The 23,557-nt window shown below is 48.0% G+C and overlaps 1 protein-coding gene across 2 annotated transcripts in view; it reads right to left on the bottom strand.

Moving 5' to 3' along the window:
• DENND6B (DENN domain containing 6B) overlaps positions 1-23,557 on the bottom strand; it is a 756,791-nt gene that overhangs the window by 463,795 nt on the left and 269,439 nt on the right. For both annotated transcript variants that reach the window (XM_069629519.1, XM_069629520.1), the window contains exon 6: positions 32-137. In XM_069629519.1, coding sequence (XP_069485620.1) covers positions 32-137 — 106 coding nt within the window. The remainder of the gene's footprint in view (positions 1-31; positions 138-23,557) is intronic.

Genomic DNA, 23,557 nt, shown 5'->3' with positions numbered 1-23,557 from the left:
CTTTGTCTCCTGACCAGTGTTCATTACTCACCAGCTTCCAGACATGGCTCCAGTTTCTCAAAATATTCTGGAGCAATCAGCTGAAGAAGCGACTGGAATAGATTCACATATGGCAGACGGGACAACAGGACCAGCGACTGTAAGAGATATAGGATTCAGAAAAATTAGCAATCCAACCATATCAAAGATTGTCTAATCGTTCTCCCCAGCCCAATGGTCAATCCAGGAGTAAGAAACACCAACATCAAACAGAGAACATGGACTGTAAAAGACACAGTAGAGAGTTAAAAAAAGGCACAGCCAACATGCATGAAACATAGACCAGATATTGTGGCAGACGTCCAAAATGCATCAAAAGGTGTTGTCAAGGAGGTTTCTCCATAGCTCTCTAGGGATGGGTGTGAAGAGATCTACCCTTAGTGGGAAAAAATATTTACATCTCCCTCCCTACCCCCAAGTTAGACCAAACCTCTCTAAATGGGCAGCTTGTAAAGTCTAATTAGTCCCATAAAATACATAAATAATATACAATACACACGCCACACACACTTATTTAGTTTTTTGTATTAGGGTAAAAGGACAAGTCAAATAAGATACTAGCAAACATACCAACAAATATAGACACTTCCTCCACATAACACAATATGGACGACAAACCATAACAGGGATATAGTCAGCATAAGTACTAGTCAACAGCGGGGGAAGGGGAGAGAAAGGGGTTACACATTACTGGAAATCAGGCCCGGAGTGCTAACAGACAATAAAATGAGCGAAGTGGTGTGGAGCCTAAACAGGTCCCAGTTCAGATAGAAACAATGTAACTGCGAGTTGTTACTTTAACACCATTATTTCATATGGAACAAAGTGGCAGAACGTGAACTGGAGTGATTATACAAAAATCTACAATAAATCAATGGCACTTTCTAAAAATGTGTCCTCCAAACTCCAGGTCCCCAAGGGGAACCAGGGAAAAATGCCAAAGTCTAATTAGATACCATATTACATCTCTTTAAATGTTACCAATATTTTTCACCTAAAGATCAATGGAACAAACCCTCTAGTAAATGCAGCAATTTTGGGGACAAGTTAGGTAAAACTTTATTTTACCATACAGGTGCAGCAGGAGAAGAAACCAGTCCACTGGGGGATCCAAGGAACTCCTCCTGAAGAGATCTCGCCCAGGTTTGAGAACCAGCAGGCCAGGAACAGCTTGGTTGCAGAGGGAGAAGAAGGCCCACTCTGGACAAAAAGAGATCAACAGTAGAAGGGAGGGGCTTAATACTGCACTACTTCATGGCCCATGGGAACCCTGCAAATTAAAACCAGCTATGGGATCAGGATCCCCAGGATCAAGAGACAGGTACTCGTGGTGCTGGCTGCTCCGAATCTATCCCAGTAATGGTGGGTGCACACAAGGGTTAGACTGGTGGGTTTGTATCCAGCTAGCAGAGGTTGGGGGCTCCGGATAAAGGTCACTTGAACCCACAACCCAGAAAGTTACCAGACGAGGAAAGTCCAACATAGAAGACACAGGTAGAGATGACACACAAGGTGAAGAACTCTACAGCAGTGATAGCAGTCCTGCAGAACCCAGCAAGTGTCACAGGTCAGCCGACGGAAACAGGTGGGTACAGCCAGCCAGGAAGGAAATGGTCCCATGGAGGAAATGGCTGAAGACGACCTAAGCAGTCCCACAACAGAGCGGCGGTCGAAGAACAAAAATGTACTCAGATTTCCAAGCCAGGAAGACCGGGGGGGGGGGAGGGGACACCACACAATTTTTATCTTGGACACATGGGCCAGAGGGATTTTAACAAGGTGTCCAGCAACTGCAGATGATGAATAGTCCACCAAGGACAGCCAGTCCAACCAGCTAAAAGGACATCTTGACCCAAAGGAAGAGCTTGGAGTATTCAGAGGCAGCCCATCTTCACAGCTCTCTGCGGGTAAGATCAGACACTGATCTGCGGTATGCAGAGAAAGCCCTAAGCAGCACCTGAATTTGTTGCAGCCAGCCAATCAGACAGGCACTAAAAAACATCAAACACACTGGCACTCCCAAAGTAGATGTAAATTGGGGAGAATGGAGGCCTTAACACAAGTTTAAACCTCAGGGTGGCTTGTGGTCAACGAAAGAAAGAACTGGTTTTAGTCAGAGGAGAGTTATGTAAATATTTTAAATCATAATTGTTTGTGTTGGTCTTTGGTAACATATTCAGGATCTGTCAGAAAGAGCACCTCATCTGGTCTGGGGACAGCCAGGCTGCCAGAAGAAGCACTTACATCCATACACAAAGTTTAAGGTATCTCTTGAAGTGTAGTCAGTATTTTGTACAAAAGGCACTTGTATTAATGTAAGAAATGAGGTCCATGCACAATTCAAAACCACAAAAGAACCAGAATACCTCTTCCAAAAGAAGTTATAACCAGAAACAAGTTGGCACTGTAGGATAAGTGGCAGAGAATACTATATGGGTGCCAAAAAGTGGCTGTGTGGCTGTATGGCTGTATGAAAGAGTTTGTTGTCGGTTTATCAATTCCAAGCAAGATAAACTTGTGCAGTCATTGACCCGATGCTTAGGCAAGTGTGGCTTTGGGAGGACCATTTATTTGTCCGAAGTCACCTCTGTTCTTTGTAGGAGGTACAACTGACAGACACAACTAGCTCTCCCGACACTAATATTTCTGTGTTTTCCATCCTAGTTACAGAATTACATTTTGGGTGTGGGTGTGTAAGACCCTGGTCTCTTGACTTACCGTGTCTCTTTACTTTACTTTGTTACTTATAATGCGTCAACATACCTGAAGGCCTCAGAGCACACACAAAGCAAAGGACAATACAGACAATGAAGGAAGCCAAGAAAGGGAGCCAAATCTAATCCACTCTTATAGCAGAAAAGAGGGTCTTTAAAGTCTTCCTACACGGGCCAAGCAAGGAATAGATCTGACTGAAAGTAGAATCGCATTCCAGGTATGAGAAACCAGACGGGCAAAACTAATTCCACCATATTTCTTAATATTATATTGTGGAACAGTCAAATGTTGAAGTTCATTGGAATGAAGAAATCTCCTAAAGGGGGCTAATCTCAGGCGTTACGTCAAATATCTGGAAGCCAGTCCATTTAAGCATTTAAAGGTGAGAGTAGTGCGAGGGGTTAGCAATGAGAGGCAGACGCAAAGAGATACTTTTCTCAATATTAGTCATTTTATCAACAGAAAAAGGGTTATGGATTAAGGCCTAACTTTCCCTATCCTAACGTAAATGTCCCTGCCTATGAAATTAAAACTAGAACAGTATGACCTTGTGTCCAAACTAAATGTGACCCTCAAACTAACATATACAAGCAAACCCTGAAAGGTTAATGATTAAAGTATGGCAAAAAGCATGTCTTTTCAAGGATTCTAGTTGACAAAATGTTCAATTTAAAGAAGAACGTAATATGACAAATTCTCTTTTTAAAACACATACTCAAAATAAGTATACCCGTACACTCTTCCTGCCAGGAAACTTCTCAACTTCAACAGAAAAACTCTTGATATCCTGGTTTACTCTCCTGCCAGAATAACCCCTTTAGGTACACTTAGATCCCTGGTGTACTCTCCTGCCAGGTATCTCCTTCCAAAAAGGTTTCACTACCTGATACCCTTATCAGACTTCTCTGCATCATTCACTCTCCACTTAGATATTCTTGCAGTTGCACCTCTCTAGTGGTATAACCTTTGTTGACTTCAGTTAGTACTTGCATCAATCTCCCTCACACATTATCCCTTATATAAGGCTTTGTTCAAGCACCTTCTGTCAACCTCTCTTATAAAGTCTGTTGGCAATGCGTGTTCCAGGTTTCCCCCAACTGACATTTCATGTCAGTAGAAATGCACCACATTTGTCTTTTTCATTCAATTACATTTGATTGGCATTCAAAAGTACATGACGTTGAGCATGTGTGCACGTCCTAGAGCTCCCTTCAAGACCACGCTTACTCACTGGTTCACCGTGCAGCAGCTGAGATGTGCTTGCGAGGGGCCAGCTTCCCCGTCCGGACAGTGTCTCTTTGGGTCTCTGCGTCAGCCCTCCTACCCTTCGCTGCCAATACCTGCACAGCCTAGCAGGACCTCATCTCTCAGTCCCTCTGCGCGTCGTCTGCTCTCTCCCTCTCCTGGAGTTTTCCTCTGGTCCTGAACAACGCCAAACTGCTTTGGCTGGGCGTCTCTCATTCTCCCCACGGTCCTCCGTAGGTATTCCTCTGCCACCGGTTACGCTTCCTGCTCTACGCACTCTACAGCCTACCTTCTCTCTCTTCCTTTGTTCCCAACATTCTTCTTGTCTCCATTTTCACAGCTTATGAGGGGATTTAAATGTCCTGCGTAATTGACTGGGCTGAAAACTAGACTGCACATTGGTTTTTAAGTCATATTTCCCCTGCATGAATTCCTTGTGCATCCTCCTCATCCCAGTGCTTAGAGCTTTCTGGGACTTGGAGTTCCCATAGGTTTCAAAGGATTGTGAATCACATTGTTGAACAGTTGTGTTTGAAATACAATCAGATGTTCCACAACAACATGCCATCAAAAACTCTGGTATTATGGTTTCCTCCTCACAAGAAGGGGGAGAATACTGTATCCATCTGGTCAAACAATTGGCTGATATTGATTTTCAACATTGTATGTTATGTTAGCTGAATTTGTAGCGCACACGTTCACCCGAAGGCATCATGGCGTGAGAACTAACACAGCAAAGCCGCTGCAACCCAGGGTTTAGCAAAAGAGAACAGTTTTAAGCAGTTAGTCTTAACTTAAGTGGAAGGCTATTCCAAAGTTTACTAGCCGCCAGAGAAAAGGCCCGGCCAGCAACTCACTGAAGACGGAATTCGGGGACCTGGACCTGTTAGGGAGAATTCTCTGTTAAGGCTAATTTCCCAAACCTAGTGAGCCCCCAGCAGCTTTGCTGGATTTTTGGGGTTTAATTTTTTTCTCCTGCTAAGATTGAGACTCTTTTTCTCCCACTCTTAGACATGATTTCAGAATGTCCTTTGACTGTGAATGTGTTTTATGGGTTATGGGGTCTTTTACTCCATAGGGCTTCATGTGTTTTTGGTATGTGTGCTACACAGCACCCGCAGTGCAGTAACACAGGGGTGTCATAGTGACTCCGAAACATAGACTCCATACCCTAGGACTGACTACTGTCTCCCAGGCCATGTAAAGTCACCATTGGCTTTACTAGTCTCAAATTGTGAACAGAACCAGTACAAACCATCATATTGCAGAAGTACTGGTAGGGGTAATTCGATTGCCCCTGGGTCTGTTGTTCAAGAGGGCAATGTCCAGTCCCCTTGTCGAGTTTCTGGCTGATGGCAGTGGATACCACGCAAAATATTTCACCAGAATATTTCTTATGGGATTTTCCCATTGATTTTAAACGCACCATTTTTTGGAGCAATGTTAAAGATACCGCCGGGTTATTTATTTACTATTAATTCCCGGGTTGGGTCTTTTTGCCAGGACTCGGTTTTAAAATGGCGTTTGTGTTCACCTGTGTAACTCGAACCCAAGTTGAGCCCTTTGTTCCACTTTTTGGGGGACTTCTGCACCGAAGCCCTCCAAATGGTGCCACTCTGTCTGGGGTCTACAAGATGTGTGGGAGGGGGATTAGGCACCCTGGACTGAGTTGCCTCGGCAACTCAAGTCGCACTCTTGTGTGATTGGCCCAGTGGTGAGCCACCCGGCTCACCACTTAGCATGTTTGAGTGACAGCTAGGCTGTTGAATGGGGGGTTTTCTGCATAAAAGCAGGGCTTTGGGGACTGGAACTTCAGAACTCGCCACAGGACCTAAAGAATCCGAAGAGGGGAGAAGCTGAGCCATCTACAACAACACCACCACCGGTGGAGCCCTGCTGTAAAGAACTCACCACTTCTGTGACGACAGAGGAGATCTTCTTCCAGGAGAGTCTTCTTCCCTTTGAGCTGGTGGGACCAACCAGTTCTCCTTTTTCGCCTTCCAGGACGTCTCGTGGTGGAATCGCCCGTGCCAAGCACCCCGGCGGCCAGATAGCCACGCTTCACCACTGACTGCGAATAAAAGGGTTGTACCTTTTAATCGGGAACTCCGCGGATGGTTTCTTCCCTGGCAGTGCAACAACTTCCAGCTTTCTTTCTCGTCGAGATCATCTCTTCCTCTGGTCGAAGCCATGAATTGCACCCGCTGCCAGGAACAACTGCCCCCGCTGGAACGTTCTCACCATTTAAGGTACTGTGTGCCACCTGGCCTACCTTGCAATGGACGGTCCAAGGTGTCCCGCGAATCCTTGCCTTTCCAACTGGGTGGGCAAGGCCTATGAACTTTGGCTCTACAGTAGACCCTGACTTTCCTGCCTTGCTGGGGGTTCTTAAAAGTGTTGGTACTGTGTTATTTCCATGCTCGCCTTTTCTCTCCCTTTTTAACAAATTATTGGAGTGCCATCTAAGGTTACGCGCTCACCTCTGTTTTGCTAATAAGTGGTGTCTTAACCTAGATTTGTCGAATAATTAACTAGGGAGGTGTATATATTTATAGTGACTGTGTTTGAACTTGCTTGATATATTAGTGCCAGTGTATTCTCTTAAGTGTGTTTTAAATAAATAATTATATACTTTTAATACCAAAGCTCTGGTCAGTGTTTGCTTGTTCTACTGTATTTTCTTGCCCTATTGTGTATACTCTATATACTGCCTAACTCTTCTTGAGAGAAGTCTGATTGCTCAGCCACAGCTACCAGGTAAATCTGGGTGGTGCAGACTGCTACCAATTGGGTTTACTGCTTACTCCTGTGGTCTTAAACTTTTTGCAGTGGCCCCTAAAGGAACTGCACAGGTTTCTGCCTAACAGGACCAAACTATTGTTTCGGGAACGCAGAGTCGACAGGGAATATAAAGTTGGAACGCATCTCAAACAAAGTCTGCAGCAGCCTGATAATAGGCCCGGTGAACCAGGCAAAGAGATTTAAAAGCTATTCTCTATTTCACCGGAAGCCAGTGCAGACATTGTAGCACCGGACGAGCAGCTGGGTTCTGCAACAATTGCAGACGGTGAATAAGGCCGGCCACCTGAGCCAGGTAGAGGGCATTGCAGTAGTCAAGCCTACTGGAGATAAGAGAGGCCACAACTAGGTGGCGAAGCAAAGAGGGAAGGAAAGGTAGGATCTTACGAATAACCCTCAATAGGAAATGCTCAGATTGACATACCACACTAACCAGACAAATAGACACATAGATTTTTCACCACCGTCACCGTGGTAGGAAACACACCCAGTAAAGATGGCCAGAAGGAAGTGGACCAAGAGTCAGATTCAGGAGCGGTACCCACCACCATGACCTCCGTCTTGTCCCCGTTTAGTTTGAGCCAGTTAGCGCCCATCCAATCTCCCACGGCCGACAGGCAGTCACGCAGGCAAGACTACACGTCACTCTGGTCGAGATCTAATCGGACCAGGATTTGTGTGTCGTCTGCATAAGAGTAACACCTGAAGCCACAGGAGTGGATGAGAGCAACCAGCGATCAAACATAGATATTAAACAACATCGGAGATGAGGCAGAACCCTGGGGGACCCCACAGGGGAGACAGTAGAAGGAGAAAGAAAAGGAGGCAAAGAAACAGACTGGCCTCTATTGGTAAAAAAAAAAAGAAGAAGAGGTGAACCGGTGAACCGGTGAACCAGGCCAAGACCGGCCCAGAGATACCAACGGAGTCCAGGCGGGAGAGGAGAAGGATGTGGTTGACAGTATCAAAGGCTGCTGATAGATCGAGAAGAATCAGGGGCCCCACTCCCCCTTCAACCAGCCTGGTCATGGTATCCATTACCAATACTAAGAGACTCGCAGTACTTCTCCCAGGACGAAACCCAGACTGAAATGGGTCAAACACAAGGGAAGAATCCAGAAAGGCAAACACAAGTGGAGAAATGAACGCCTCAAGAAGTTTCATTAAAAAAAGGGAGTAATGAGATGGGACATAAATTAGAGAGGACAGAAGCATCCAGGATGGTTTCTTTAGAGGAGGGACCACAGTAGCCTGTTTAAGCTCACTAGGAATAAATCTTAGGCTACAAGAAAGATTTACAGCCTGAGTCACCAGAACGATGATCGCCGACCAAAGGTCATTTAAAACAAATAGAGGACATGGGGCTGTAGAATTACGACGGGCAATGGCCGTCAGAACGGCCTAATTTGTAAACATTGGTAAAGTGACCCAGCTGGCAGTCACAAGCTGATCGACATTATTGAATCTATCGCTAGACTGGGAAAGCTATATGTTGCCACGTATGCTTTTGATTTTAGAGTGGAAAAACTCAGCTAAAGCATCACAGTGTAGCCGAGACGCTGGAGCGGTAGGCAGAAAGCGAGCAGTCTATGATAAAGATTTCACAACAGAGAGAAGCTCCTTCGATTGAGTAAGAGCAGCATCAATTCTATGTGTGAAGTGCTGTTTAAGTGATTTATTGGCTAGGTGATAGCATTTATTTATTGGATTGTTTTTTTTATAACATGCTGAATACCAGAGTTCGGTTTCGAAGCGTAGATCCGGGATTCGAACCTATGTTGCTCTGTGTGGTCTTGCTTCTAAGACCAGCACGTTGCCCCTGTGCTATCCTCCATTCATGATTTAGACAAAGAAACACATTTTACTTTGTAACAGAGGATATAAAACTATTGCCATTTGCGCTTGGCTTGATGTCTGCTTTGAGCTCAGCTGTGAACCAAGGTTGGGAGGAACGGCATCTTACATATGAAGCCCTAAGAGGTGCCAATTGATCGGCCGGACTTAAAAGTGCCTGGGACAGGATGGAGAAGTCAGTTGGCCAGGGGGACATCATGGGGGAAAGGCAAAAGCCCTGTGGGACACCACAGATAAGTTGAGTCGATTGGGCCTGGAAGTCACCAACTGCCACTTTCGTTCTCTGCGAAACTAGAAAATAAGCTACATTTTTTCAGACTCAGATCATCATCCCACATAAACCAGTATTTTTTTTATAAGCAATGCACGGTCTACCAGGTCAAAAGCAACTGATAAGTCGAGAAGCAACAATACAGCCATGTTGTTCAATGATGTCAAGAATATTCGATTTAAGGTTCAGGAGGGCCGCCTCAGTACCGAAACAGGACCTAAAGCCAGTTGACGAATTCTTAGAATCCCATGATTTTCACAAAATTGTTGTATTAAGAATATGCCACTTTGTCCTGAATCTTTAACAAAAAAGGCACATTTGTAATAGGGTGCACATTCCCTGCTATTCCTGGATCAAGATTGTCCTTTTAAAAAAGTGGAGTGATCCATGCATCTTTTAAAACACAGGGAAGTGAGGATTCAAGAAACAAGGCATTAATAATCCAGGTAATCTAGGGAATAAAAAACTCTGAGTCCTTAATAATACTTGCAGGGCATAGGTCCTCCAGGCAAGAGGTAGCTTTCGTACCCCTTAAAACGGTAGCCATTTCGGACTCAGTCACTTGATCAAAAGTAAATAATGGGTGAATCCACAGAGAGTGCATCCGCTGGAATCAGGTTATCCATGGGTGCCTGTGTAATGACTAGTTGAACATTCAAAGAATTTAATTTCTTTAGGCATAAAGTGATGTTTGTTGGTGTACCAGAATTTTTCTGGCAAATTCCTCCAGAATAGCCTGGAACCAGGCATCACTTTTTTTCAATTTTCGGCCTGGAATTCTTCCCTTCCAGTTCCCAGTGAATATTAAAGATCCCTCACAAACTTGATTTGGCCCCAAGAATTCTAGAATTATAATTAAGACGTTTGGCAACACAAATAGCTTGTCCATATACTGAAATTGTCTTTTTGAAATTCAACAAGGTATTCGGACATGGGCTTTTCCTCCAAGCCAGTTCTTTTGACCTTTTTACTTTCCTGAGGAAAATCAAGTCATTATTATTATATTTTTTTCAAACGTGTTTTTATTGGAATTTATGCATGACCGCTTAACATAGCATCGATAGAAACGCCTTTCGCAGAAGGCTAGCAAGTAGTGTATTACAGCGAAAAAGAGCAACAAAATAAAACCTGAACAGAACAGAAATTAGGCCCAACAGTGGGCGAGTCTTTGGGTCTCTAGGGGGGGAGTCAGAGGGGGAGCTATCCACAGAGGGGCGGGTGTCGGAGGAGCTGAATGTCTTAGGTTGACAGTTTGAGTGGCGGGGCTTGCCGCGTGTTCGGGTGAGGTGATCTGGCTCAGAGCCGGTCTCCCCGGATCTCGGGGCATCGGCTGGAGGGCTGAGTCTATCCTAGTTCTGTTTGCCGCCAGTAGCGATGGTACCTGACCCGGCTTCCCCGGCTAAGTCTGAACCCCCATCCAGCGAAGGTTGGGGGGCTGTCTCGCTAGGCCCAGGTATTTCCCAGTGTAGTCCAGGAAGGGGGACCACACTTGTTCGAATTTGGCAGATTTGCTGAATCTTAGAGCTGTGATCTTCTCCGCCGCCACTGTCTCCCAACATTTGGACCACTACATTTGTATGGTTGGGCCCTCTGGGTTCTTCCAGAGTCTGGCCAGGGCAATCTTTGCTGCCGTCAGGAGTTTGGTGCATAAGTCTGCTATGCGGCCTGTCAGTGGGAACTGGCCCTCGCCTGTAGCTCCCAAGAGAACGATGCCCGGGTCCCAGGGGTCGTGAGGCTCGTTATTCCTCTGATCTGGTCCAGGACTTCCCTCCAGAACCATTTAGACTTCGGGCAGGTCCATAGTAGGTGAAGCAGTGTGCCCCGGTTGGGGCAGCCCCTCCAGCATTGAGGGGGTATAGCCGGGTTGAAGTTGTTTAGGGCTTCAGGGGTGCGGTACCAGCGGTAACATACCTTGTAAGCCCCCTCTCCATTTGTCGTGCATCTGGAGCTTTTCTGGGCACGGGCCCAGATCTGACTCCATTCCTCCGGCTCGGTAGTTCTGCTGATGTCCTTTTCCCAATTGCGCATGTACAGTTCTTTTTTTGGACGGGTCCGACCTGTCGAGCAATTTGTATAGGGTCGAAATTTTCCCTTTGGGGGATTCGACGAGAGAGTCTGCTCTAGGGCTGTTAGCGCTCTGCCGCCTAGTTTCTTGGCCGCTCCACTGGATAGCCAATGCCTGAGCTGGGCGTACCGGAACCTCTGCGACTCCGGAATCGAAAATGTAGACTTGCATTCCTCGAAATTTAGCGGGTTACCATTCACATAGAAGTCCGCCATGGTTCTCAAGCCACCCTCCTGCCATCTGATAAAGGTGTTTGGGACCAGACCAGGGGAGAAATCGGGGTTGCCCCAGATTGAGGTGAGCGGACCTGTTGGGCTTCTGCACTTCCAGATGTGAGCCGCTTTCCTCAACTTGACACAGTATTCCACGTTGCCGGTAGTGGGCCCGTATGATCGGGGATGTTGCTTGCTTTCATGTGGGGGAGTGCTTCAATCGGGGAAGGGGACCAGTCCTCCTCCAACTTCAGCCATCTGGGTCGGTTGGTGGTTACCTTCCACGCAAAGGCGTGGGCAGGCTGGGCTGCGAGGCAGTATCTGGCCACGTCTGGGACCCCCCCCAGGCCCTCGAGGGCAGGGCCACGGAGCATGATGTGTCTTGGGATTCGCGGTTTCTTGCCCTCCCAAACATACTTCAGCATGGCTTTATGCAGGTTTTGCAAGACTTTCGTGGGGATGGTTGTGGCGAGAGCCAGGCAAAAGTAGAGCAGTCTCAGGAGCAGGTTCATTTTCAGCGCCGAGATACGACAGAACCAGGAGATTTCCTGCTTGCGCCAGCGGCCCAGGTCGGCCTTGAGCTCTTTGAATAGCTGTGGGAAATTTGTTCTATATAATCTTCCCGGGTAAGATGGGATCTGGACACCCAGGTAGTTTATCTGCGCTTCGACCCACTGGATCGGGTAGGAGGTCTGCAGTCTCTCCATGATGTTGCTCAGCATGTTGACTCCCTGGGCCACCGACTTGGCGACGTTGATCGTGAACTCCGAGGCTACCCTAAATTCCTCCAACTCCTCTCATAGAGCCTGCATAGACTCCTCTGGTCGAGAGAGGGTGAGCAGAATGTCATCCATGTACAGTGCTGTTTTGTAGGATTCTCCCTTAAGTTTCAGGCCCTGGATTGACTGATTGTTCCGGATCCTGCTGGCCATAGGCTCCATGGAGAGGGCGAAGATGCGTGGGGAGAAGGGGCATCCCTGCCTGGTCCCCCTCGTGATATTGATTTTCCTGGAGCAAGCTCCGTTCAGTCTCAGGTGGGTGGACGGATGCTGGTAATTGGCGAGAGCCCATTTCCTAAAGTTCGGGCCGAACCCATAGTGGCGCAGGGTTGCATCTATGTAGCCCCAGGCCAGCATGTCAAATGCTTTGTGCGCGTCCAGTGAGAGAACCACCAAGGGGGATCCCATTCTATGCGCTGATTCTATGGTGTTGATCGTTCTTCCGATGTTGCCTTGCGTATTACGGCCTGAGATAAACCCTGTTTGATCCGGATGGATGACATCTGGGAGGATGGGGGCAAGTCTATTGGCCAAGATTTTGGCGAACAGTATGGCGTCATTGTTAAGAAGTGTGATGGGTCTGTAGTGTGCTGTCTTTCCCTGGCTTCAGGATGAGGAATGTGGAGGACTCTTCCATAGATGGTGTGGTGGCCCCCAACGTTAGAAAGGAGTTGAATAGGGCAGTCAGCTGCGGGGCCAGGATATGGACAAACTTCTTATAAAATGTTGCTGTACGCCGTCTGGCCCAGGGGACATGTTCTTCAGAGTGCGAATTGTGTCGGAAACTTCCTCCGAAGTGATTGGGTGCGACAGAGCTTCGAGCGCTGGGTGTGTCGGGAGCTTCTGGGTGGCTGCCAGGAACCCAGCCCGGGCCGAGGCGACTGTGGGGGGACCCGCCATAATCCCTTAATGGTGCTGCGTCATAAGGTCGAGCTTCTCAGCCTCTAGGTAGAGTAGGGTGCCGGAGTGGTCCGACAGGCACTGGACAAAGTTCCTTGTTTGCGTTTTCTTTAGTTTGTGCGCGAGGAGGCGATTCGCCTTATTGCCATGAAGATAGTAGAATTGTTTGGTGTACTGTAGGGCTCTGGCTGTCCGGTCCACCTGGTGCATTTCTAGTTCTGCTTTTGCTCTTTTGAGATCGCGGCCGGTGGTTTTGGCCGGGTGCTTTTTAAAGCTAGTTTCCAGCTCTATTACTTTCTTCTCCAGCTTGGTTTGGAGTAGTTGATTCAGACGGCAGAGCCTCGCTGTGGCATTCATGGCTACCCCCTGAATCACTGGTTTCATTGCATCCCAGGTGGTAGCCTGGGAGACGTTTGGGGTGGCGTTATCCTTGAAGGAGTTCACCAGCGTTTCCGCCAATTTGGTGTTGAAGACTGTGTCCGAGAGGATATGGTCATGGAGTTTCCAGGGCCTGTGAGGGGGTTTCGGAAGCCCCTGGGTACGAAAGCTCAGAGTCACTGGTGGCTGATCAGAGATAGTGATGTGCCCTATGTCGATGCCCTCAGCGCAAGGGCCAGAGGACTTGAGGCTAGAATAAGCTCAATCCTCGAATATCCCTTGTGCACATGCAACAGGTGTGTGTAATCTCCTGCTCCTTGGTTGAGGAATCTCCAGATATCCAGGGTTTCTGTTTCCCTTAGGAATTGGGACAAGGCTAGGGCGTTAACCAAGTCTTCTCTCGAAGGTGGGAGGTTTTTGTCCAAGTTGGGGTCTGGTGGGAGGTTAAAGTCCCCCCCGATGAGCAGCCGGCCTCTGGCAAAGGTGGTTATGTATGGGAGGAGCTTGCGGAGGAAAGGGCCCGGATTCTTGTTGGGGCTGTAAAGGGCGACTAGGGTGATCGGGAGCTCGACCAGTAGGCCTTTGAGTAGCAGGAACCTGCCCTCCGGATCCTTTTTTGGTGGTGATTTGGGTAAGGGGTAGGCTGCCGCTGATGAGGATCGCAACCCCTTTTTTTTTCCCCGCCGAGGCGAATAAGCGTCTAGATAGTTTTTAAAATTGATGCGCTTCTCGTCGGGCTCCAAGAGGTGTGTTTCTTGGAGGACTAGGTCTGAACCCAGGCGAGCCAACTTTTTCTCCACTAGTTTCCGTTTCCTGGGTGCGTTGAGGCCCCAGACATTCCAGGTCGTCACTTTAATGGTCTGTTCCGGGGTCCCCATTCGAAGCTTCTGTGGAAAAGTGTTCCGCCGCCCTCTGCTGCATCAAGTCCCCCTGACCCATGACGATTTGTCCTTTTGTTGTTGAGCTCCCGCTCCCCCCAAAAAACAGCATCCAGGTCAGCCTTTTAGCCAATGGGGGGCAGGCGACCGGTCCAGCACGCCAAGTCAGTCGAAGGCAACGGTGCCTCTTGTATAAAGAGTGAAGCTGGTGGGGAGAGCCGCATGGAGGCTCCGGAGGATACCCCCTCCGATGGGCCCACGGGCCTCGACAGAAGGCTTAGGGGCCAGTCTGGCATAAGAACTTTGAAGAGATGAGTGATGCCTGCTGGGCAGGGTCCAGGGGAGACGGGTTGTTTGGGCCCCAGGCCGGAGAGTTCCTGAGCGAGATCTCCATCTGATGCAGGGGCCGGGGTTGCGGCGAGACGCAGGCCGACAGGCCGCCCGAGCCCGGGAAGTGGATCGGGGGTTTAGCCGTTGTCATTCTTGTTGTTTTTGGCAGGGGGGCCGCGAGGCCTGCGTCGTTTCCCGACTCGAGTCCAGGACTTCAGGGGCTCCCGCACCCCATCCCCCGAGGCCCGGGCGGGTTCGCCCGATGGATCCGGCGCCTCCTCTGGGTTCATGAAGTTTGCCGCATCCTGGGGGTAAGAATGTGGCGGGATTTGACCTCCCAGGTGAAGGAGAGGGAGGTAGGGAAACCCCAGCGGTATGCAATCTTCCGCTCACGGAGCCAGTCAGCCAGCGGTTTTAGGGCCTTCCTCTTTGCCAGGGTGACAGCTGCTAAGTCCTGGTATAGGGAGATGACTGTATCCCGGAAGAGTACATGGGGGGAGTTTCTGGCCTCGCGCATGATCTCTTCTTTGACCTTAAAGAAATGCACCCTCACCAGGACATCTGGTGGGGAGGCACCGCTCTGTCTGGACCTGGTTCTGTGGACTCCGTCGAGCTCTAAGGGGCCTCCATCCAGGAGGGTTAGGATGAAGCGCAGGAGGTCGTTGACATAGGGTCCCAGCTCTCTAGGGGTGTGGGGGGGTTCCCCGCAGGCGGATGTTATTGCACCTGGATCTATTCTCGGCATCCTCCTGCTTCCACTCCAGGGCCTCGCACCTAGCCTCCAGCGCTGCAATTCACTCAGCGCTTTCGCCAATTTCAAAGTTCTGCTCGAAACAGGGTAGTTTCTATTTCTTCCGTCCGAGACTCCCCTTCGCCCACCCATTTGTCCAGGGCCGAGATCTTCCCTTTCAGCTCCTCAATGCCTTTTTGATATTCTTTGGTGAGTGCCGCGAGGAGGTCCTGCAAGTTACCTTTTGTTACCCCTTGCGCTGATTGGTCAAGGCTGGCGTTCACCTGGGCGTCCAAGTCGGGGCCCTCGAGGCGTTCTCCCCACCTGTCCACCTGTACTTCTCCATCGTAGACGCCGTGAACAGGGCGGAGATGTCTGCTTGCTTCGGGGGTTTGGTATTCCTAGACATCCTGAGATATGAGTCACTGGGCCCTCGGGAGTGGCCCCACAGGTCGGTCGTCGGCTGTAGGCTGCTGTCTTGAACTCAGACCGTGCAGATTAAGGCGGTGTCCAGCTCCCAAGAGCCCGATGCGCTGGGGATCCACAGCAGGGAGAGCGTGGGCTCAGAGATGGACTGTGGCAGAGTTCTCGGTACCGGCCAAGTCCGGGGTGCGCTGGGGTCCTGCGCCGGGCTGCCGGAGAGCAGCCTCTGGGTTACGGCCCCCGTGATTCAGAGATTCTGTCCAGGCGCTAGGGGAACAGCTCAAGGCGAGCAGGGATCTGCCAGCCCCTGGTCACTGAAATAACAGGCTCTGTTGTGTGGCACAGAGTTTGGGGCACCAGCAGGGCTGAGGCCGGTTGTGGCGTGATGGCTCTGGAGGCCTCTGTGGATCTTCTTGGCCCCACACACGCCCGGGATGAGGCAAGGGCCAGGAGCGGAGTGCTGGGTCTCCCAGAAGATGCTTGTTCAGGAGACCAGGGGGGGGGGGGAGCGCACAGATTATCCCCAGAGTCAAAGCAGAGGCAGTCTTGCAGAAAAAGGGCACCACTGAAGGAGCGTCACCAAATGCGTGCAAGCTGAAAGAGATTGCTGTTAAACCGACCAAGTAGAGAAAAGTACTGGTGATTGGGATTCAAGATGTGCATGAGGTAGGGGCTGGCACGGAGGCGTACCCTCAAATGCACCTATGGTAAGCTTTTAAGAAATCTACTGGCTAGAGTGCTCCAGTCCCGTCCCTGTTAGGATGACATCTCAAAGGTATGAAAGAAAGGGGCCAGGGCATAATAGTATGAACATGTTGCCATATCCCAGACTCCTTAGTTTGTCGCACTGTTGCTAAGCAGCACATTTCCTGATCATGCACAGGTCCATCCTAGGGTTCATATTTATATGTTTTCCAATTCTTTTCCCAGCTCAGTCCTCTACCCCCTGGCGGCTGGGCGCAGGGTGCTGGTCTTCTTTATGCGGTCCTCGCATGTTTCTCCGTCCAGGAGCGGGGGCCGTCGCCCCCCTGCAGCTTGCTTCTCTGTAGCTGGACTTGCGCGGGGCTTATGGGGGTTCTGCCACCCGGACCCTCCCAGAAGAGCGGGGGCCGCTGCCCCTGGGAGACACCTCCTCAGTCGTCAGTTGCTCCGGGCGAGAGGGAGCGCAGGCACCTCGGCAGTCCGGAGCTCCGCTGTTGCAGGGGACGATGGCGTTCAAGCAGCTTTCTCTGCTCTCCGCCCCCTCTGCTGTCGTCCCTCGGCCGAACCAGGCGGCCGCTCCCCATGCAGGGGGGCACGTCTTGCCCCTGGTAGCCTGCAGGTCCTGGTGCGGGTCACGCCGACGTGGTTGGATCAGGGGAGGAGGCTCCACATCCACGCCTCACACATCCGGAACAGAAACGGGACAGGGGGCCTGCGGCGAGGGATATGCCGCTGGCGCGTCGCCAGGTGATGTTGGATGGCGCCGGAGGCCAGTAGCAGAGCGGAGCCCAGGGAGGGAGCCTCAGGAGGGCTTCAGGCTAGCAGCAGAGTTGCCCAGATCGCCGCCGCAGCCAGCTCCTCATGCGGCGGGTAGAGGCTTGGAGTGTACTGCGGCACCCGCCATTTTGAAGCAGAGGTGCTGGGGCCGCACCGGTGTCCCCCCAGGATTACAAAGGATTCCGCAAGTCCCGCCCGTCGAGAATCTGCTTCCGAGTGCAGGGACCTCTCCGGAGCCGGGGATACCGACAGGTAATGATAGACGGACAGCCTCACCGGGTCATTTTCTTGTTGGCTTGCAGACGCGGACAGGAGCACTTAGAGAGCTTGAACAGCCATCTTGGCGCCAAGCCACGCCCCCCCAATCAAGTCATTATTAAACCAGGTAGGTTTTTTTTGCTGTCCTTTTTTATGCTTTTTTTTCCTCACAGGTGCCAGAGAATCCACTGGCTTTTGAAATAGTTTGTTGGAATTGAGCAACTATATCATTGGCCAGCATAGAATACGGCAGAGTCAACTAGGCAGTAGAAAAAGAAGTTTGTAAAGGTAATGTTTTTTAAATTGCTCGATTTTCTTGTATTAATGATGAGGTACCATCCTGGCATTGATCAAAGAAAGAATAAGGTTGAACGTAATGAGATAAGGATCAAACCATGGGCATGGAGAAACCTCAATGTTATGGGTCAAGACCCAATCCAAGATGTCACCATCATGATGTGTAGCACAATGTACTACCTGTTTAATATCTATAGCCTCAAGTGCACTAGTGAGGGCATTAGCTTCATGTGAGAAACCTGAATATGTCTCACCCGCTAGTCCCCGGGGATATGTCCTCCAGGTGGCCAGGACACGGCCATCGCTTTTGGATCCAGTTCCTGGGGTTGGACCACTGCGGGAGGATCACCTGGATGAGGGGGCTTCGCGGAGTGGAAGTGCGACACCGGACAGCGAGATGCCGTATCCCCCTCCCTTTAACACCTTTTCCCCCATCCTACTAGGTAGGATACATAGGAACTCAACCCCTGCGCCCGTTTCCTGACAAACACTTTCTTACGGCCTGCTCACTGTGAGAGAAAACAGACTAACACCCGAGCCGTATACCTGACATGTCCCAACACAATGGTCAGGCATAGTCAGGCAATTACTGATCATTACACAGACCTGACTTCCATCACACTTCCCCACACAAATAAAAGGCAGAGCACGAAAGCGCACACTGAGCGAGGCAAAGCACACGAGGAAGCAACAGTTCCAAGATGGTAGTTTAATACAAGGAGAAAGATGGCAAGAGCGGAGAGGGTTGCAAGGAGGGAAGTGCCCTTGACCTTTTCAGAGAAAGACTTTCTTTCATGAGCCTTCGAGAATAATAAACTTAAGACCTGTAATTAAAGCTGAAGAAACCTGTATTGTGTGTCAGAGGTATCCAGGGCTCTCCCGCGTTGATAGCCAAGACGGAGAGAAGCATTTGCCGCCATGGTACTGTCCTTGGCTCCTACAACAAAGCAGCGTCAGTAAAGTCAGCACAGCCGGTGAGTCGGAGAGACTGATACCAGACCAGGCAGTGCTAGAGCCAAGGCTGCAAGCAGCAACATTGTATAGAGAAATCTGAAGAGAGCAGTGTGTGAAGCGTATGTGACGAGCGACGTGAATAATCAAACAGCAGTGACTGAACTTTTGAAGCCAAGACAGATACCGTAAACAGAGTGATCCGGCGCCACGTGGGTGCTCATTCAAAGGGCTCTGTTAGGTATCCAACTGAGAGGTGGCAAATGTAAAAGGGAATTGTGAAATCAAAGTGGTCCTGCAATGGGTCGAGCTAGACCCTGTGCACATTCGAAAGTCTTCGATAGTTGATACTAACTGAAATTGGTCTGAACCCGGCTGAGGGAGACCAATTGTGTAAGAGGAAGGATCTGAGCCTGGCTGAGCGGATCCAGTTGAACCTTGAGTCACCCGAGAATGAATATTCTATGAACATTGTAAAAGGGGATGTGACCCCAGAAGAGGGGGATCCAAAGTATCAATCGTTGTAATAAAGGGATCTAAGCCCGGCTGAGGGGTATCCAGAGTGAAGAGTGAATCACCTGAACCGAGTACTGGTAAGAGGAAAATAGCCTTTTGTTTGTTTTGGTACATGGGGCCCTCTAAAGCAAGAGACTTTGATAAGTAAAGAGACGTGGGCACAGAAGGCCCTGATGTTAGTGATTTAACTGTATCCTCATACCAAAGAAGCCAGATTTTGTGCTGCGCCCAAGTGAACCGCCTTGTCCCGTGCTGAAAACGTGGGTACGGGAGACCAACGGCCTGAACATCCCAACATCTTTTTTGTGAACACTTTTCTTGTGAACACTTTTCTTTTTCATAAACACTACCCGCAGACTATTTGTATTTCGAGATACGGATTGACAATAGCTTTTTTTTTTAGTATAGGCCCTTTTATTTTGACAAGACACCACTAGGACTTCATTATTATTAGATGGTCATAGCTTGCTCCGATCTGTAGATTTAGGATTAGATAGGCGTTTATCATAACCTTGTTGCAGTTCAATAAACACCTTTGAACCGTGGTCACTTGTGTCTGTCTTACTGTTGATACCATGCCTTCCTTACACTTTACCATCTAGGTCATTACCAGCCCAAAGGTTAAAGTCACCTAACATCACAAAAAGAGACAAAGGTTTTCATATCTCATTAGAGGGCAGGAAATTGCTCTCCAAAGAGTCATTTTATAAGGTGTCTGATATAAAATGAAAAGTGGGAGATGGTAGTAATCGGATCTAATCTAAGTTTCACGAGTAGAGCTTCATAGCTGTCTGGTGAAAATATTCGAGTTGAATGAAGCTTCAATTACTTTTTATAAAGGAGCACCACCCCTCTCCCTTCAGAAGAACTATGATCAACCCTATAATAATTGTGCCTTTGAGAGGCTAGAAGTGAAAAAGCATGAGTGAAGGCTTCATGCAACAGAGTGATGGCAAGCAGATCGAATTTAAATTCCAACAAATCAGCCAGTTCAACGGAATGTTGCAGCATGGAACGTATGTTCAGTAAAACCACTCTTAGGCACATGAGGTCAGCTAATGAGTGTTCAGAATAATCATTCACATTCCCCTATAAAAGGTTCAAGTTCTTAATCGGGGCACTCTGAAGGGATTTGGTAGCCATAGGTGGATTTGATGTGGCACAGGTGTAATTGTGTGAATAATCCAAATAAGACGCAGATACTCTGATGATAGGATCAAAAGGCAAAAATGCCATGGTGTTAGTATCTGTATCCCCTAAAATTACTGAATCCGCAACAGAAGAGGCGGTACAAGGTATGATAGGAAGCCAAAAATTAAAAGACTCCACACTGTCTAGTTTAATAACTGCATGAGAAGAGGCATACGAGACAAATAAAGGAGATTTATATGCTTGTATCTTTGTAGGATCAAGGGCAGCACACATTGAGATATGGAATAAGCAGGGTTAGAAGTACTCGTTCTAAAGTAATCCCAGCTTGCCTGCGATGGGTCGTGTAGTAGTATCCGAGGGCAAGAGTGACACGCTTGTTCATCTAAGGAAGGGGGTGGTTTGAATAGGCATGGTAGATGGCTGAATTCCATAGCCAGATATCGTGCAAGGGTGTTAGCTCTTTTTGATTGGGTCCCTACAGTGGCTTTCACCACAGTCAACAGCATTAAAAGCAGAGAGGCGCGAATAAACCAGAAATAATACGCAGAGTAACACAAAATACAAGCACAACCCGATGCAGCAAAACAATATAAATACAATCCTTTATTTTAAAAAGCTAACAAACCAAGCAATAATATCTCTGGCAGTACTCACAGCACCAACCAGGACAAACAGGCGGCACTTTACTGACGAGCCAATGGCCTAATAAGTACTGGACAGAACTACGGGTGCTGCAGGGAAATGTAGTTCCCAAATGGAAGGCAAGGGGAGAAAATCTGACAAATCACTACAGAGTTTTTGGGGAGGGTAATAAAATACAGCGACTAAAATTATGAAGCAGTCAAGCGATCGTGTTCAATTAAACAAGTTCCCCTCACTAACCTTCATGCAGCAAGCGACAGGCGAGTACACAATAGGCACAAACCAGCTGATGAGCCAATGGCCTAATAAGTACTGGCCAGAATGACAGGCGCTGCAGGGAAATGTAGTTCACGAATAGAAGGCAAGAGGAGAAAGTCTGACAAACCCCTATGGCGTTTTTGGGATAGGGTGCTTCAGTTTCTTTAATAAAATACCATGGCTAAAATTATGAAACAGTCAAGTGATTGTGTTCAATTAAACTATCTCCACTCACTAACCTTCATACACCAAGCAGCACACAAGCACACAATAGGCACATACCGGCAGCGCCTTACTGACAACTTGTGGTGTAAATTGTGGATATAAACTGTCTTCACTGCTGAATGGGGCACGGTTAGAAGAATATTGGGAGTAGCCAACAGTGCTTCAACCATCCTTATACATGAAGTGCACCATTTGCAGTACATGGAGGTTTAATTGCAATTAAACGGTCTTCTTTAATGGGTCAGACTCTGGTGCATCCCAGAACTTGTCAAATATAGAAAAGCCATAGTGGCCCTTTTGGGTGGAGTGTCGGTACCTTGGTGCAATAGGTTAAATGAAATTGGACAAGCAGAACTCGAGACAAACCCAAGAACAATTATAACACTTACCAAACGTAACGTGTTAAGAGCTTCTGAAAACAAAGAAGAGATTAAAATGGGTAACATTTGTAGCTTTTCACTCTTATTGACATACTGCGAGAATGAACACTGGGAGAATGAACTGATCCCAGGTTGCGAGAATTATTTAGACGTATTAAGACCCAGATCCATGCGCTCCCTATACATTACGCATTGGTTCAGGATTTTACCATTACTTAAATTTACGAATAGATGGAGCAGTAATCTTTCAGACAAGTGTCCTAATTGAGTGTCAAGTACTGAAAACGAAGAGCATTTCCTTTTGTTATGTACCACTATATATGCACCTTTGAAAAATGTATCTAAGACAGAGATTTATGCAATATGATGTGCGCACAGTGGCACAGGCTCTACCCTTTTGTAAGAGGACTGAAGAAGAGGCAACAGTCTATGCTGTAGCCAAATAACTGCAAAGAGTGCGGAACAAGAGAACATCGTATTAAAAACCTTCACATTGTAATTAACTGTATTGCTGCTAGCTTTATTCTTTATAGAAACTGCATGTTAGAAATGTTTAAATGTTGTCAAGCCATGTTATTTAGAGAATGTATTTATGTTACAATGGCCACAGTGTTGATAACTCTCTTATTGATTGTGTATAAAGTTATTTTATATCTCACGTGCAAAATGTTGCTTTATCAATTCAAGGAAAATTCAATGTCAAATGAAATTAACAATAATGATTAATCTAATAATCTAGGTTTTAACTTGTCGTATTATATTCCTAAATCTATTGATGAACTGGTAAATGGTCTGGAGACTGTGTGTATCGTTATATAGCTCATGGTCTACACTGGTATCTAGTTGTGAAAATCCAAAGATTCCTAATAGAGGCCATCATGTAACAGGACACTGAGGTTAATGCTCTCTTGAGCAACAATTTACTCTTCCTCAACTGTCTTATTTGATATTGTATTTTAGTATGATTGTGTATGTATTGTGACTAATGTATTTATTACTTGTTTTTATTGTTTTTGTTGCTGCTTTTATGGCTCAATGCTGAATAAAGCTTATTGATTGAAACAATGTTTTGATCAGTTTTCAGGCATCCCCAATACAGCAAGGACTGCACAACAAGACGTGGTTTCAACATTTCTAATGGGACTGCAGTCTAAGATTGCTCAAGAAATTAAGCGAGTACTCACTGGCTGGGAATACAACAACTTGAACAGAGTTATTAGCGTTACAACATTTTCATAAAAAAGCAGAGAGAGAAATACTACTGCAGATAGAATAATGGTGTTACAAATCCAACAGTTTCCAGCCTTTGCAAGGAAGAGCAGGGCACCAAGCAGGACACAGCTCTCCGGGAAGTGGAAGGGGAGGGGTGAGAAATCCTTGTTAATGTGGGTGAAGGAGTAGCTAGAGATAGCCAGATGCCAAATGTTTACAACCAAGTAATTCTTGTAAATAAGCTTTAAGAGTGCTGGTCTGGTTGATAATGGAGGAGAACACTCAACTTTTGGGGCGTGGCTTGATGGCCACGGAGAGGGACGTGCTCTGGAGGAGCTCCCCTGATCCGAACTCGATCGATCCTTGGGAAAAAAGCATGCTTTTAGGGAAATGAAGCTTGCCGGCAACACACCTGCAGATGCATGAATGGATGGATGGATGGTGTCTGCACCGAGCGCAAAACAGGAACGAAACGCAGTGGGACGAGGAAGCTACGACGATCGAAATACTAGCAGGGAACCCGAGACCTGGAGGCCAGCAAGATGGCCGACGAAGAAAAAAGGGCCATA

This window comes from Ambystoma mexicanum, chromosome 12 (assembly GCF_040938575.1).
Source record: "Ambystoma mexicanum isolate Mex_15411 chromosome 12, UKY_AmexF1_1, whole genome shotgun sequence".
NCBI classification, from domain to species: domain Eukaryota; kingdom Metazoa; phylum Chordata; class Amphibia; order Caudata; family Ambystomatidae; genus Ambystoma; species Ambystoma mexicanum.
Note: the sequence above shows the minus strand (reverse complement) of the source record. Positions and strands in the feature narration are given on the sequence as shown.